The 16626-nt window shown below is 61.8% G+C and overlaps 1 protein-coding gene across 1 annotated transcript; it reads left to right on the top strand.

Moving 5' to 3' along the window:
- The first annotated feature begins 63 nt into the window (after window positions 1-63).
- SLC4A2 (solute carrier family 4 member 2) lies at window positions 64-16514 on the top strand. The gene is made up of 23 exons (XM_057550543.1): window positions 64-248; window positions 2527-2640; window positions 4299-4467; window positions 4631-4872; window positions 4953-5071; window positions 6617-6849; window positions 6964-7106; window positions 8914-9094; window positions 10437-10572; window positions 10663-10828; window positions 10967-11081; window positions 11203-11387; window positions 11520-11745; window positions 11895-12110; window positions 12193-12341; window positions 12487-12681; window positions 14030-14290; window positions 14404-14493; window positions 14695-14861; window positions 15204-15457; window positions 15555-15724; window positions 16007-16180; window positions 16283-16514. The coding sequence occupies exons 2-23, from the start codon at window positions 2590-2592 to the stop codon at window positions 16361-16363; spliced, it is 3723 nt and encodes a 1240-aa protein (XP_057406526.1). The 5' UTR covers window positions 64-248; window positions 2527-2589; the 3' UTR covers window positions 16364-16514.
- Window positions 16515-16626: the final 112 nt, after the last annotated feature.

Genomic DNA, 16626 nt, shown 5'->3' with positions numbered 1-16626 from the left:
CCCCGGGTCTCGGCCCCCACTCCGCGCCTCCCAACCCGCTGCGGCGGGGCCGCGCACGGTGCGCCAGGGGGCGCGCACGCAGGGGGCTGGCCTGGCCGTGGCGCGGGGGAAAGTTGAGTTGGGAGAAGTTGGGAGCGACGGGGGCGCGCCCCAAGGTGGGCACGGGGGAGTCGTCGGGAGCGCGCGAGGGCTCCAGAGAAGGGGGAGAGACCCCGAGACCCCTGCAGCACGAAGTCCAGAGGAAGCGGGTAAGCGGAGAGGTGGCGGAGGGGGAGGGCCAGGGCCGCGGAGGGAGGAAGGGAGGGGAAAGGAAAGGGGGGAACTCGGCACTCGGAGCTGGGAGGGAGTGGAAGTGCAGGAAAGGGCGGAGACTGGGGCGCGGGGAAGCGAGGTCTTGGGGAGAAGGATGGGGAGGCGAGAGGAGTGATTGCTGGTAGGAAGCGGGATCCAGGGTCCGCTTCTTAGAGTTCCCTAAGGCGAGGGTGCCGCGCCCCCTGCCACCAGGAGAGGGTACTCTCTGGGAGGCGCCGCCGGCCCTCCCAACTCCTGGGCGGACTCCAAGAAGACACCCCTCCCCTTTGGTCCCCTACTCTATCCTTCAGGCCCGTCCAGGGTGCCCTGCCCAGGAGTTGCCCCAAGCCTCTGCCCCCGATCTCGGGGTTGGGAGGCGGAGCCGGGAAGGGGTTGGCGGGTCAGGTCAGGATAAGGGGTCAGGCAGAAGAGGGAGCAGCTGGGTGGGGATGGGAAAGGGGAGCGCGGAGAGTTCGACCTAGCTCCTGGGGGGCTGGCTTGTCTGGGTGGGGAGCTCTGTGCTGGGTGTGGGGGGCGACGCCGCCTGAAATCCAGGGTCCACTTTTCCCTCCTCCCTTCGCTCCCCACTCCCGCCAGGCCCACATCGAAGAGCTGTGGAATGTGCGAATTCACCTGGGGGGTGGTTAATGCCCCCCCAAGGGGGTCCGGAGTGCTAATCCCTTGGGCAGGGGAGAGTTGCTAATCCTCCGGGCCGGTCGGGGCTGGTCCCCGGAATGTGCCCCCAGCCCGGATTATCGGCACCGATGCTCTGGACAGAGGCTGCTTTGTGTTCTGGGATGGTGGGGGCGGGGGCGAAGGCGGGGGCGGAGGTAAAGGGAGGAGGGGAGGATGGAGGAGCACACTGAGGGCACAGCCTGGAGCGGGGAGTGTGGCGCTGGCAGGTGCCGGCACTCCTTCCCAGAGCGGGTTTCCTCCCCCAGCACCCCTCTCCCCCGCACCAGACTTGCCCTGGCGGAGGGCCTGCTAGGGGGAGGTGAAGAGGGCAGTCAGCTGAGTTGGAAGACCGGCCAGGAATGTGTTGCTCCAGGCTTCCCACCCTGGACTGACCCCCAGACCTACATTGTTTGACCCTGCACTGACCTGTCTTACCCCCGAGTTGGCCCTAAATCCGGTAACCCCAACCCCCCAGTGACACACTGGGGAGCTTCGGTACTTTTGCCATCGCAGAGCCTTGGGTGTCCCCAGCACTGCCCCCACTAGGAATAGGTACCCCAGTTGGCACTGATCAGGTTCCCTAACCGCAGCTCTTTTGCTGCCCTCCCCCCACGCAGTGTCCTCCCCAGACACCCCTACAGTCAGAGTCAGGAGGGCGTCAGCCCTGCCACTCAGATTTTCCTGGCCCCAGGCTTGGGGAGGGGAGGGATCGGGACTGCTCCTGAGGGCAGAACCTCAGAGTTTCTGTGCCCACCCTCCTTCTGGTCGTCACGTGCCCCTCCCCCATTATAAAGCCGTGCCGGGCCTGTGCCTGCGAGCCTCCCTTCCTCCCTCCCACTGAGTGAGTGGAGTTGGGCTCCTGCCCCTCCCCCAGGGAGCCTCCGCCCCCCCCCCCCCCCCGGCCACACTTCGGGGCTGGGCTTTTTTCAGAGGAGGGGGCACATGAACAGCCCCATTGCTTGCTGTTTTGGGCTCTCTCCAGAGCTCTCTTTCTCCCTTCCTTCATCCTCCCGTCGTCTCTGCCTCAAGGGGTGTCTCACTCCCCGCAGCACAGCCCTCTCTGGTCTCAGGCCGCCTCAGCCTGCCGTGCCACCACTGGGCCACCGCTCCCACCGCTCCCGTTTCTGGCTCGGCCTCTCCTCCCTGCTTCCTCTGTCTCCCCTCCCTGATCTCTGCTGCTTTCTCTCCAGGTCTGGGCCTTGACTCCTGTCTGCCTTTTTTTTCCCCCAGCATCTCTCACCCCCGGCTCTCTCCCCCTCACTCCGCTTAGTCCCTTGGCCCTCTGTGGCCTCCTGTGCCTCAGTCCTTGCCTCTGTCTCTCTTTGTTCCTCTCTTTTCTTCCCATAAATAACTCTCTTTGCTCCCCCCACCCTCCAAGGGCCACTCTGAGGCCTTTCATAGTCTGGGAGGATCCTGTGCAACCAGGAGACCCCTCGTGGCCAGCGGGCTTCCGTGAAGCCCCCGTGCCCTGCCCTCCCCTGGCTGTGCAATGTTGGGGTGCCCCTGCAGGCCTGGCACCTCTCTCACACAGTGATTGCTCCTCCCCCGCCACCCCCCCAGGTTATGCCGCCGCCTTGTTGCCCTGAAAGCCGCAGCTACAGCGAGAAGGGCTAGGATTTGGCCATGAGCAGCGCCCCCCGGCACCCCGCCTCGGGCGCAGATTCCTTCCGCACTGTGAGTATTTCCCGCTGCCCCTCTGTCCCTCTCCACCATCACCCCCGGGGCTCTGGCCAGGGTGCGGGTCTGTGTCAAACAGGGGCGTGTGTGTCCGAGAGGCCTGGGAGGGGAGCCTGTGAGGGACTTGGGAGGGGCACCGCCATCCCCGCTCTGGGCCTTGCGTGGGGCGCTGGGTCTGGGACAGGTATCGGTTGGGGGGTGGGTGTCAGACAGCTTCTGGTCCTAGGGAGGGAGTTGAGGCTGTGTCCTGAAGACCCGGGTGGTTGTTTAGCCTCAGAGAGAGAGGAACTTTGGGAAGCCTGGGTCTCTAAGCCAGAGACCCCCCTCTGACTGGGTCTTAGAGGTGGCTCTGGGCAGACCGCTGCACCCCCGGCCCCACGTGCCACTCAGCCCCGCCCCTCCTGGCCCCCACGTGGCCACCGCCCCACGAGTCCCCCTCCCCATCTTCCTGGGAAGGCTAATGATTAACCCCAGTGCCATAATCAGCCCGTTATTGGTCACTTTGGCCCAGCGGGGCACGTGACCAGGAAGAGGCGCCGGCCGGTCCCCTCCCCCTCCCTCCCGAGTTCACCCCTGCCGGCCATGGACTTCCTCCTGCAGCCTCAGGTGCGAGGGGTTCTTGACCCTCCTCCCCCCCGCCCCGGGCTAGCCCGCGTGCTAATTCTGGTGAGAGTGAGGCCCAGTGCCGGGGGGAGCCGGGCTAGAGCTGCGGAGGTGGGCTGGGGAGAGGCAGACTCCTCACCCCTGCATCTTCTCGTGCCCAGTGTCCCTGCCACCCCCAGCTGCTCGTGACCCCACCTCCGAGACTCTCCAAGGCCCGCCCTTCTTCCCAGCCTACCTCCCCCTTGCTCTTCCTTGCTCTGGTACCCCTGCCCTTGGAGATCTCGATGCCCTTCAAGTCCAGAAGCTCTTGAGCAAATATTTAGCGGTGCCTGGAGCTGAGACGGCCGGCGGGGGGAGGGGGAGGGGTGGGGGGGGCTGGACCAAGGCCGTGGGCTGGGCGGCCGGCTGCTCAGCTAGGCTGAGCTCTCCGAAGCGCCACCACGGCCGGTCCCGCAGCTCCTGCAGTATGACTCAGGTGGGAGGAGTGAGGGTGGGGGCAGGGCGGGGCCCGCAGCGGCTGAGGGCCGGGGCTCCGGACTCAGTGCCGGTGGGCTGCCCCCGCTGCCAACGGGGGCCTCTCCTCACAAGGTGGAGCGCTGCATCCCCGTCCGGGAGCTGGGCTCTGGTTTGATTCAGACCAAGCCCGGGTCAGTTAGCTCCGGCGCCTGCAGAAGTTACTTTTCAGGCTCAGTCGCTGTCCCCGAGCACAGGGGCTGCGTTCACTACTATCAGCCATGTGAACGGCCCAGATCACACACCCGACCTTGACCTGCGGGCTGGACACACAGGATTTCTGCTGAGGCTTCCAGGGCAGACACTTTCCATCTGCCCTAGAACTGACTGGAATGCGCCCAGCCAGGGTCCTGAGAGCCCGGAAGCTGGGGGGCGGGCTGCTGGGGGGGTGGATGCTGAGTCCCGAGTCCCTGGCACTCGAGGGGAGGGCAGCCGGGGGTGGGGTGTGTGTGGTGGTACTGGACTCTGCCGCTAGGCAGGGTGGGGTTTCGAGGAATGACTCCCGTGTGTGCGTTCTCACCGCCCCTTCTTCTCCACAGCCAGAGCCGGAGAGCCTGGGCCCTGTGACACCTGGCTTCCCTGAGCAGGAGGAGGAGGATGAACTTCACCGCACCCTGGGCGTGGAGCGCTTCGAGGAGATCCTACAGGAGGCCGGGTCCCGAGGAGGGGAGGAGCCGGGCCGAAGCTACGGGGAGGCAGACTTTGAATGTGAGGGGGCTCGGGGAGGCGGGGGCGAGCGGGGTGGGCAGGGGTGCTCTGGCTGCCAGGATGGAGCCAGGATGGAGTCGGGGGCCTGGGGGGGAGCGCTGGGGGCCGGCCAGCTGAGCGGGGAGCCGTGCCCGCCGGCAGCCAAGCGCCCTCCTCCCTGCAGACCACCGGCAGTCCTCCCACCACATCCACCACCCGCTGTCCACCCACCTGCCTCCCGACGCCAGGCGCCGAAAGGTACCCCAGGGCCCAGGACGGAAGCCGCGCAGGCGCCCTGGAACCTCCCCGACTGGGGAGACCCCCACCATCGAGGAGGGCGAGGAAGAGGAAGATGAGGCCAGTGAGGCCGAGGGGGCCCGGGCACTCACCCAGCTGTCCCCTGCGTCCACACCCTCTTCCGTGCAGGTGAGCGGGGGCAGGGCTCCTGGGGATGTCTGCGGGACCCCTGGCCTGGCCTCACCTGCTCACACGGGCCCCTGTTCTAGTTCTTTCTCCAGGAGGATGAAGGTGCGGACCGGAAGGCGGAAACGACCAGTCCGTCTCCCCCTCCAATGCTGCCCCACCACGAGGCAGCTCCCCGGGCCACCAAAGGGGCCCAGACTGGGTAAGTGTCCCCGAACAGGGACCTCCCGTGCCGGCACTAGTGAGCTGAGGTGGGGAAAAAAGCAAGAGCCTTGAGGTCCTCAGACAGGTTCAGAAATCCCAGTCCTGCCGCTGCGATTTGACTTTGGACAAGTCACAGTGTCTCTGAGCCTGTTTTCCCATCTATAAACCAAGAATAATAGAACTTTTCTCACAGGGTGGTAGCAGGGATTAAAGGGTGGTGTGAACGGAAGTTGAAGTATGGGTCAGCCTGGCACGGGAGAGCTGTGTGGTCTAAGCCGCCTCCTCCCACCCCCTGCCACCCCCCCGCCCATGGCTTCAGGTGGAACGGCATCAAACCCCGGATCAGGGACCGGACGGGTGACCTCCAAGCACCCCCGGGACCCCAAGGGTGTGAGAGGAGTAGGAGACCCCCCCTTGCTCTTGGGGAGCTGCCAGTCCCCCCTGGTTGTGGTCTCATGAAATGGTATCAGAACAAGTCACTGTGCCAGACGACCTGGTTCAGGTGTAGTGTCGGTACCAGTAGGTGATTGGAGTTGGGTTGTTAGCCAGAGAAGCCTTCCTGGAAGAAATCACTTTGAACTAGGTCTCAAGGTCACTACTGTCACCTCCCTGTTGGTTTCTGGGTGCCAGGCAGTGCGAAGGACCTGGGGAAGTGAAGGGCGAGTTGCCCCTCCAGGGCGGCACAGACTGGCTGGGGAGATAGGACAGTGTGGATGGAGCTGGGTCCACGTTGGCCGTCTGCACTGGGGGCGCAGGCCTGCAGGTGGCTGGACGGCCAGGAGGAGGTGGCAGAGCCCCAGAGAGAGCACGGCGTTGGAAAAGTGGGTCAGATTTGTGGGCAGGAGTGCGAGCAGAAGCGAGGGCACGGAAGGTACGTGTAGGTGGAGAAAGCCTGGCAGAGGAGGGACTGGTCATGGGCAGGGGATGGGGGCTTGGAGCTGTGGGAGGTGAGATGCCGGGAGAACGGTTAGGAATGGTGCGGCAGGGACAGGGACCCACTGGCAGTGGCAGAGAGAAAGGAGGCATCGCAGCTTGGGGGACAGGAGCAGAAGCTGGCATCTGTAAGGGACAGGGGTTCATATCCTCCTTATGAGTGTTGGGTAGGGGTGGGGTGTCTACAGTTTCAAAGGCCCATTTCCATGTACTTTACTCCACTTGGTTAGAAACACGGGACCCTGTGAACCTCGAGTCCATTGTTAGGGGTGTGCCTGGGAGGGGAAGCAGGTCCCACTCTGGGTACTTTTCCGACTTCACTCTCCCCACACCTGGGGAGGCTGCCCTCAGCTCCACTTTGCTGCTGAGCTGATGTTCCGGGTGGCTTGTGTGATTGCTTGGGTGGCACAGCCAGTTAATGGTCAAGCCGGATTTAGATGCGGCAGTCTGCTTGCAGAATCCTCACTCTTTCACATCCGCACCTACCGAGAGTGGGGAGCGAGGAGGGGTGAGGTCCAGCGGGGTCCCCTTCCTGGGTCCCTCCTGTGTGGCTCCCGGCCGAGGGGGAGGGGCCCGCCTTCTCAGGCTCACGGCTGCTTTGTCTGTCCAGAGCCCTGGTGGAAGAGGTGGCGGCCGTGGCAAGTGTCACAGCGGGAGGTGATGACGGGGGTGCCTCTGGGCGCCCCCCGGCCAAAGCGCAGCCTGGGCACCGCAGCTACAATCTGCAGGAGAGGAGACGCATCGGGAGCATGACTGGGGCTGAGCAGGCACTGCTGCCCCGGGTCCCGACGGACGAGAGTGAGGCCCAGACGCTGGCCACGGCCGACCTAGACCTCATGAAGAGTGAGTGCTGGGCCTGGGCCAAGCCCGGAGCTGCTGGGAACGAGGGTGGGAGTAAGAGGAAGGGGCGCTTGACCCTGTCCCTCCACCCTCCCCCCCCCCCCACCCCGCCCACAGGTCACCGGTTTGAGGACGTTCCTGGGGTACGGCGACACTTGGTGCGGAAGAATGCCAAAGCGTCTGTGCAGAGTGGCCGGGAAGGGCGAGAGCCTGGCCCCACCCCTCGGGCCCGGCCCCGGGCCCCCCACAAGCCCCACGAGGTAATTTCTCCGCTTCACGGTCTTCCAGCATCTCCCCATCCGTCTTCTCACCACAGCCCCCGCCCCCTCTCGGACCTGCGGTAATCTCGAGCACCAGGGTTGCCATGTATGGTTTTGAAGGTTGTACACTGCACAAGACTGCGATATACACATCTTCAAACAGTGTTTTGTTTTTTTTTTTAAAACAACAGCTCCTGTTTATTTATTTATTTATTTATTTATTTAATTTATTTTTATTTATGTCTGCGTTGGGTCTTCGTTTCTGTGCGAGGGCTTTCTCTAGTTGCGGCAAGTGGGGGCCACTCTTCATCGCGGTGCGCGGGCCTCTCACTATTGAGGCCTCTCTTGTTGTGGAGCACAGGCTCCAGACGCGCAGGCTCAGTAATTGTGGCTCACGGGCCTAGTCACTCCATGGCATGTGGGATCTTCCCAGACCAGGGCTCGAACCCGTGTCCCCTGCATTGGCAGGCAGATTCTCAACCACTGCGCCACCAGGGAAGCCCCAGTGTTTTTTTTTTAATTGAAATATAGTTGATACACAATATTATGTTAGCCTCAGGTGTACAACATAACGATTCAACATTTAAACATATTACCAAATGTGTACTACAGTAAGTCTAGTAGCCGTCTGTCCCCAGTTATTACGGTATTACCTGCTGTTGCTGGTGTGGGCCTCACAGTTCTGGTTCACATCTTAGACAGGTCGGCTTCTCTTTTTTTTTTTTTTTTTTTAAATGCCCGTTTGCTGGCAGCTGGCAGCGAGGTGTTTGAGGACCGTTTGGGCCAGAGGCAGCTCTGTGGAGCAGCGCGTTTCATTTTTCAGAATCCAGTCACCTCTGTGCTCATCCAGCCCTCCCATAACCTGTGAGGATGATGGCCCAGGCGGCATCAGCAATAAATCAGGGGCAGTGACTGGTCAAGGCCACTCAGTTGCTTAGCGACATTGCCCACCTTAGACTCCAGGGCTCTGGTCCTGAATCCTGACCCTTGCAGTGGATGTTTTTGGTAACCTTTTTATTGCGGTTGAACAGACACAGTAAAGCACACTCGGGTTGAGCGTACAGCTCTGTGACACTTTGCACGTGTAAATACCTGGCCAACCCTACCTAGATCTAGGACATTTCCCACACTCAGAAAGTTCCTTCAGGCCTCTGCCTAGTCACCACCCTCAGAGGTGACCGCTCTGCGGTCACTCTCAATTAGTTTTGCCAGTTCTTGAATGCATATAAATGAATCCTACAGAATTCCAATGTAGGACTTCCCTGGTGGTCCAGTGGTTAATACTCCTTACTTCCCATGGATTCAATCCCTGGTCAGGGAAGTTCCGCATGCTGCGTGCCGAGGCCAAAAAAAAAAAAAAAAAAAAAAATTTCAGTTTGTGTGTGTGTGTGTGTGTGTGTGTAGTGACCATTCATCAGACAGTTACTAAGAGTCATATACTGTGCTAAATGTCTTGTATACTTTTTCTTTTAGCCCTCGTTAGAGCCCTTTTTTTATTATTATTATTATTGTAGTTCAGTTGCTTTACAATGTTGTGTTAGTTTCAGGTGTACAGCAAAGTGATTCAGTTATACATACATACATATCTATTTTTTTCAGATTCTTTTCCCTTATAGGTTATTATAAAATATTGAGTCTAGATCCCTGTGCTATACGTTAGGTCCCTGTGCTATACACTAGTAATGGGGGTGGTATTACTCCCATTTTACAGACGAGGGACAGTCTCATATGGGTTAATAATTCGCCCAGGCTCCATGCCTGTGCCCTGTGCCCTCCGTCCTGCCATGCCCTCTCATCTCACCCCAAGGTGTTTGTGGAACTGAATGAGTTGCTGCTGGACAAAAACCAGGAGCCCCAGTGGCGGGAGACGGCGCGCTGGATCAAGTTCGAGGAGGATGTGGAGGAGGAGACAGAGCGCTGGGGGAAGCCCCACGTGGCCTCCCTCTCGTTCCGCAGCCTCCTGGAGCTGCGCCGGACCCTGGCCCACGGTAACCCACACCCCACCCCCTGCCCATCATCGCCCCAGGAGCTCCCTTTGCCCGCCGAGCCCGTTCTCTGAGGACCACATGGTCCCACATTTTTCTTGAGCAACAGGGTGTGTAATGTCACCAGAGCCCAGGAGGGAGCATCTCCTGTCATGATATCACCTCTCACGATGCCTGCCGTTCCTCGGGCTCTGTCACTGGGTGACTGCAGGGCAGGACTGACCCTCTTCTCTTGTCTGGCATCTTCAGCAAGCAGCTTCTCTAAGTGATATTTTCAGATAACGGAAGCTGGTATGTTTTGGATGCTACAATGTTGTCAAACAGTTTTGGTGGAATGCTTTCTGAAATTCTAGAGATTCTGGGGAATGTGACCTAACCTGTAGTAGGGCTGTGTACACTTGACTGCATGAGCACGGATGCAGGATTCGCGAGCTCTGTGTCTGATGTTCTGCTGTTTGCTTGTTTCCTCCTTCCTGTTGGGGAATCGCGCCCAGTTGCTGTCAGCAGGCCTGCTTCTAAGCAGCTGAGGACTCAGAAACCTGCTGTCAGAATTATTTCCAAACTAGCAGAAACTAACTAGGCTCTGAGTGAGGCTTGAGGGCTTGGGGTAAGCTGCCAGAATGCGGGTGCTTTATCGCCAGGCTTTGCGATCTCGGTTTTGGCTGCTTGGGGGGGGCCTTCGGTTCTGTTTGTTCTTTAGTTCTGTGTTCCTGTGAGTTGACCTTGATGGAAAAATGACCTGGTGGCTTTTGAAAGGACCTTCATTTCTATATGAAATGGCAGCTCAGAGCAGTGACGGGGTGGAGAGATCTAGAAACTGTCCTTGAGCAGCTGCTGGACTTGGAGGGGGACGTCTTCAGATGGCTCCAGGGCTGCCACGGGGACGAGGCCGCAGACCGGCTGTGTCGTGCTCCAGAGGGCAGAACTAGGACCCTAGAGTGCAGTCAGAGGAGGCAGCTCACTCAGAGGAGGCACTTGGTGGCAGTGGAGAGCAGTCTAGGCCGAGTGGGTGGCCCGGGGCACTTGCGGCTGCGTGCTTCCTGGAAGGGGCATCTGGGCAGGGCCCGGCCCCGGTGCCCTCTCTGATGGCTGGGGTTCCCTGGCCTCTGCTGAGCCCCACAGCATTCCTGCGGGGAGAGGGGGGTTGGAAGAAATGGGTCAGAGAGGCCGTGGGACTTGGGCCTCGGGCAGAGCTGGGCCCTGCTCACTGATTCCTGGGCTGGTACTCCATCCCTGGGCCACACTTACTTGGCTGCCCTCGCTCCCGCTCTCCCTCCCTCCCTCCCATCCCCGCCCTTGCGTCTTGCCTGGGGATGAGGGCCCCTCCGGGTTGTCCTTATTCCAGGGGCTGTGCTCTTGGACCTGGACCAGCAGACCCTGCCTGGCGTGGCCCACCAGGTGGTGGAGCAGATGGTCATCTCTGACCAGATCAAGGCCGAGGACAGAGCCAACGTGCTGAGGGCCCTGCTGCTGAAACACAGGTGAGGCACCACCCGCCGCACCCTGCCCGCCCGCCTGTGCCCAGCGCCGGCCGCCGGCCCCTCCTCACCTCCTGCCTGCTGCCCCACCAGCCACCCGAGTGACGAGAAGGACTTCTCCTTTCCCCGCAACATCTCGGCCGGCTCCCTGGGCTCCCTGCTGGGGCATCACCACGGCCAGGGGGCCGAGAGCGACCCCCACGTCACCGAGCCTCTCATTGGAGGCGTTCCCGAGACCCGGCTGGAGGTGGAGCGAGAGGTGAGGGGAGAAAGTGACCCTGCCTGGGTGAGGTCCGGCCGCCACCGCGGCTGCGGGACCACAAGCGAGTCGGGCGGGAACGTGCGGGGCCGGGGGTGGGGGGTGGCCAGGCTGAGCTCTGCTCTCCTGCATCCCCAGCGCGAGCTGCCTCCTCCAGCTCCTCCGGCTGGGATCACCCGCTCCAAGTCCAAGCATGAGCTGAAGCTTCTGGAGAAGATCCCTGAGAACGCCGAGGCTACGGTGGTCCTTGTGGGTATGTGGGGCGAGCTCGGGGGGCAGGGTGCGGGTGGCCGGGCCCGCCTCGGTGGCGCCCCTGCGCTGGGGGCCGGGAGGCGACCGGTATTCCCGCGCCCATGCCGGCTGCACGCCCCCAGGCTGCGTGGAGTTCCTCTCCCGCCCCACCATGGCCTTCGTGCGGCTGCGGGAGGCAGCGGAGCTGGACGCGGTGCTGGAGGTGCCGGTGCCCGTGCGCTTCCTCTTCCTGCTGCTGGGCCCGAGCAGCGCCAACATGGACTACCACGAGATCGGCCGCTCCATCTCCACCCTCATGTCCGACAAGGTCAGCCACCGCCCGGCCGGGCCTCGTGCCCCAGAGCCCACTTGGGATGCCCCCACCCAGCTCGCCCAGCCTGGCCCCAGGCCCCCCGGCCCTCGTCCCGTGTCCTCACTAGCCCCGGTCCCGCTTTGGCAGCAATTCCACGAGGCCGCCTACCTGGCAGACGAGCGGGAGGACCTGCTGACGGCCATCAACGCCTTCCTGGACTGCAGCGTGGTGTTGCCGCCCTCGGAGGTGCAGGGCGAGGAGCTGCTGCGATCCGTTGCCCACTTCCAGCGCCAGATGCTCAAGAAGCGAGAGGAGCAGGGCCGGCTGCTGCCCCCGGGGGCCGGGCTGGAGCCCAAGTCAGCCCAAGATAAGGGTACGGGCCAGTGCAGGCCGGGGGCCAGGTCCGGGCTGCCGGCTGTGGGGTTGGGGTTTAGGCTGGAGGGTGGTCTGTTGTACGCGGAGGAGAGCGGGACAGGAGGAAGAGGGCTGTGATGGGCGCCCTGATGGAGGCCCGGGTTGCAGCGCTCCTGCAGATGGTAGAGGCAGCAGGTGCGGTGGAAGACGATCCCCTTCGGCGGACAGGCCGGCCTTTTGGGGGCTTGATCCGAGATGTGCGGCGCCGCTATCCCCACTACCTGAGCGACTTCCGAGACGCGCTCGACCCCCAGTGCCTGGCCGCCGTCATCTTCATCTACTTCGCGGCCCTGTCTCCTGCCATCACCTTCGGGGGGCTGCTGGGTAAGGAGAGGCTTCGGGTCGGGGCGGGGAGCGCACGGGTGCCCCCGGCCGCCAGCCCCTGAGCTGGCTTCTGCCGCCGTAGGAGAGAAGACGCATGACCTGATTGGAGTATCGGAGCTGATCATGTCCACGGCAATCCAGGGCGTGATCTTCTGCCTGCTGGGGGCCCAGCCGCTGCTGGTGATCGGCTTCTCGGGGCCCCTGCTGGTCTTCGAGGAAGCCTTCTTCTCGGTGAGGGGCCACGGGCTACCCGGGCTGGTTCTTCCTGCCCTGCTCAGCTCCCCCTCCTCTTCCCCGAACACTCCCACCCCCCCCACTCCCCGCCACCCTGTTAGCCCGCCCCGGGCTCCGAACCTGACTGCCCACCCCGCCCCAGTTCTGCAGCAGCAACAACCTGGAGTACCTGGTGGGCCGCGTGTGGATTGGCTTCTGGCTGGTGCTGCTGGCCTTGCTCATGGTGGCCCTGGAGGGGAGCTTCCTGGTGCGCTTCGTCTCCCGCTTCACCCAGGAGATCTTCGCCTTCCTCATCTCCCTCATCTTCATCTACGAGACCTTCTACAAGCTGGTTAAGGTGGGTGGGTCCGACGGGACCTGGCCCAGGAGGGGCCAGGCTTTGGGACTGGAGGAAGCCGGGGGCGTCCTGCCCCTTTGTTCTCCGAGCGTGAGGCCCGGCTGCCCCACGGAGCCGCAGAACCTAGGCTGGTCCTTCCTCCTGCCCCCACCCCCTCCCCGCTCTCCCTCCCTCCCTCCCTGTCACCAACATATACACCAGGGCTTCAGATCAGTCTTAAAGACTCACGTTTTGTTTTTTTTTTTAACTTGCAAATACATTCTTGCAAAAGTAGTACACATGCTTCACAGCATATGAGACGTATATTTCACAGTATCTTCTGTGAAATAAATTTTCAAAAATTTAAGATGTGAAAAGGGGGATCCTTATGAGCTTCCTTTGCAATTATTTCATTACCTGTGAGGCTGACTATCTAGGTGGATGACTCACGTATTTTTAATAACGAAGGTAATATGTGCTTTTGTTTTTTTTGTTTTTTGAATAACTTTATTTATTTATTTATTTTTGGCCGCACTGGGTCTTTGTTGCTATGCGCGGGCTTTCTCTAGTTGTGGCGAGCGGGGGCTACTCTTCGTTGCGGTGCGCGGGCTTCTCACTGCGGTGGCTTCTCTTGTTGCGGAGCACGGGCTCCAGGTGCGCGCGCTTCAGGAGTTGTGGCCCGCGGGCTCTAGAGCGCAGGCTCAGTAGTTGTGGCGCACGGGCTTAGTTGCTCCGCAGCATGTGGGATCTTCCCGGACCAGGGCTCGAACCCATGTCCCCTGCATTGGCAGGTGGATTCTTAACCACTGTGCCAGCAGGGAAGTCCCTGTGCTTTTGTTAAAGCGGCGAACAATCCAGAACGTCAAAGGGAAAGGCCCGCAAGATGACAGACAGGGTCACAGTCTGGGCATCAGACCCATGTCTGCGTCTGTGTCAGGATCAGGAGAAGTGCCCCGAGGTCCACCACGCTCCCTGTGTTGCTCCTCCAGGCCTGGCTGGAGCCTCGTTTGCAGCTGCTTTCCCAAATTAGACCAACCCCCCTCTCTCTTCTTTTTTTTTTTTTAATTTTTTGGCCACGCCGGGTGGCATGTGGGATCTTAGTTCCCTGACCAGGGATCAAACCCGCACACCCCCTGCATTGGAAGCTCAGTCTTAACCACTGGACCGCCAGGGAAGTCCCAGACCAGCCCCTCTCTTAACTCCTAGTTGTCTTGTGCTCACATCTTGTCACCTGGGTCATTTTCTTAATCAAGACAAGCTCCTTGAGGGCAGGCCAGCCACCCCCAGCCCCACCTGTCCCACTCAGCACATAGCTGAGTCCCGGATGTCTCACCAGTTAAGCTGATGGAATCCTTTGTCCTCCCCCCAGATCTTCCAGGAACATCCCCTCCACGGCTGTTCGGTCTCCAACAGCTCCGAGGCAGACAGTAGCGAGAACGCCACGTGGGCTGGGGCAGGAGCAGGGGCCACGCTGGGGCCGAGGAATGAGAGCTCAGCCGGGCCGTCCAGGCAGGGGAGGCCCCGGGGCCAGCCCAACACCGCCCTGTTGTCGCTGGTGCTCATGGCTGGCACCTTCTTCATCGCCTTCTTCCTGCGCAAATTCAAGAACAGCCGGTTCTTCCCTGGCCGGGTGTGTGGGCTGGCAGGCCCGAGGGAGGCGAGATCTGGGGGCAGGAAGGGGGGCGACTCGGAGTCAGGGCCGGAGCGAGGCGTGGGGCCTCTGAGCGTGGTGCTCGCCCGCAGGTACGGCGAGTGATCGGGGACTTTGGGGTACCCATCGCGATCCTCATCATGGTGCTTGTGGATTACAGTATTGAGGACACCTATACCCAGGTACGGCGGAGCGCACGCAGCAGTGAGGCGGTGCTGGACTCTGGATGTTCCCCTCCAGGCCCCCAAGTCCAGAGCTGCCTCTAAACTGGGCAGACACCAGGCCTTTCCCACAGCGCGCCCTCAGCGTCCACCCTGCCCAGTGCAGCTCAGGGCACTCCCTCCAAGGTTCACCCGCCCCCGGCCCCACCCTCTGCCCCGCAGAAGCTGAGCGTGCCCAGCGGATTCTCAGTGACTGCCCCAGAGAAGCGGGGCTGGGTCATCAACCCCCTGGGGGAGCACAGCTCCTTCCCCGTGTGGATGATGGTCGCCAGCCTGCTGCCCGCCATCTTGGTCTTCATCCTTATCTTCATGGAGACACAGATCACCACGTGAGTGGTCCTGGCAGAGGCGGGGTGCTGTGCAGACGGGGACGACCTGCTGCGTGGAGGGGCTGGAGCCCCCGGCAGGCTGGCTGCTGGAGTTTACTTTGTAGGCAGCAGAAAATCCCACTGACGGTTGCTCGGACAGGCACAGTACGGGCTGGAAGCTGTCCAGGAGGGTGGGGAGGGCCAGATAGGACTCAGTTCCGTGATGGAACCCTCGCCCTGACGGAAGAGGCAGGGACCATCAGGTTCCAAAAACAGACGGAGGTGGCTGACCGGGCACTCTGGAAAGACACAGTGGTCTGCCGAGCTGGGCCCGGGGCTCAGTGCGTGCCTGTCTCCGCTCAGGCTGATCATCTCCAAGAAGGAGCGCATGCTGCAGAAGGGCTCCGGCTTCCACCTGGACCTGCTGCTCATCGTGGCCATGGGCGGCATCTGTGCCCTCTTTGGCTTGCCCTGGTTGGCTGCTGCCACTGTCCGCTCCGTCACGCATGCCAACGCGCTGACTGTCATGAGCAAGGCTGTGGCGCCCGGGGACAAGCCCAAGATCCAGGAGGTCAAGGAGCAGCGGGTGACGGGGCTGCTGGTCGCCCTGCTTGTGGGTACGTCCACCTCTCGCGCCCAGCCTTCCCGGAGGGGTCTTGGGGCCACTGGGGTGGAGAGCCCTGGGGCCAGCTGCTCCTTCTCCTCCTCCCCCAGGCCTCTCCCTGGTCATCGGGGATCTGCTCCGGCAGATACCCCTGGCTGTGCTCTTCGGGATTTTCCTGTACATGGGAGTTACGTCCCTTAACGGGATCCAGTTCTATGAGCGGCTGCACCTGTTGCTCATGCCACCCAAACACCACCCGGACGTCACCTACGTCAAGAAGGTGAGACCCGGCTGGGAAGGGCCCCATGCCTCTGCCCCCTCCTGGTCTGTGTGGGTCACCCTCCAGCCCCCCATCTGCCCACTCTGGCCAGCCGCCATTCAGCCTGTGCAGACCCGTCTCCGGTAAGCACCCAAGAAGGCGCTTCCGTCCCACCCCCGTGGAGGGGAGAGGGGTCATCGGCCTCTGGATGTGGCGGGCCTGGATGGCCCTCCGGGGACCGGGGCGCTCGAGGCTGGAGAGAAGCCTGGGCTCACCTGTCTTGCCCTGCACCGCCCCACCCAGGTTCGGACCCTCCGTATGCACCTGTTCACAGCCCTGCAGCTGCTCTGCCTGGCCGTGCTCTGGGCCGTCATGTCCACGGCTGCCTCCCTGGCCTTCCCCTTCCTCCTCCTCCTCACGGTGCCGCTCCGCATGCTGGTGCTCACCCGCATCTTCACCGAGCGAGAGATGAAATGCGTAAGCCTTTCGCGCCCCTCCCCCAGCCCCACCGGCCCCCTCCGTGGTCTCGCCGAGAGGTCGTGCTCAGCACCAACCTCCCCGACTCTGTCCCTACCACAGCTGGATGCTAACGAGGCAGAGCCGGTGTTTGATGAGCGGGAGGGTGTGGACGAGTACAATGAGATGCCCATGCCTGTGTAGCTGCTGCCGGGACGGACAGCCGAGGGACAGACGGACAGAGGGAACAGGGGCTGGGGGGTGCTCTCCCCGTCCTCCTCCCTCCTCATTTTTATTTAAGTGAATAATTTAAAGTCCCCTTACCAGCCCCCCCGCAATAAAGTGCTTCGGCCCCCACCTATCCCCGGCCTTGTGTGTGTGTGTGTGTGTGTGTGTGTGTGTGTGTGTGTGTGTGTGTGTGTGTGTGTGTGTGTCAGCCAGGTGTGGGTGTGTGTGTGTGTGTGGGT

Source organism: Balaenoptera acutorostrata, chromosome 7 (genome assembly GCF_949987535.1).
Source record: "Balaenoptera acutorostrata chromosome 7, mBalAcu1.1, whole genome shotgun sequence".
NCBI lineage: Eukaryota > Metazoa > Chordata > Mammalia > Artiodactyla > Balaenopteridae > Balaenoptera > Balaenoptera acutorostrata.
Note: the sequence above shows the minus strand (reverse complement) of the source record. Positions and strands in the feature narration are given on the sequence as shown.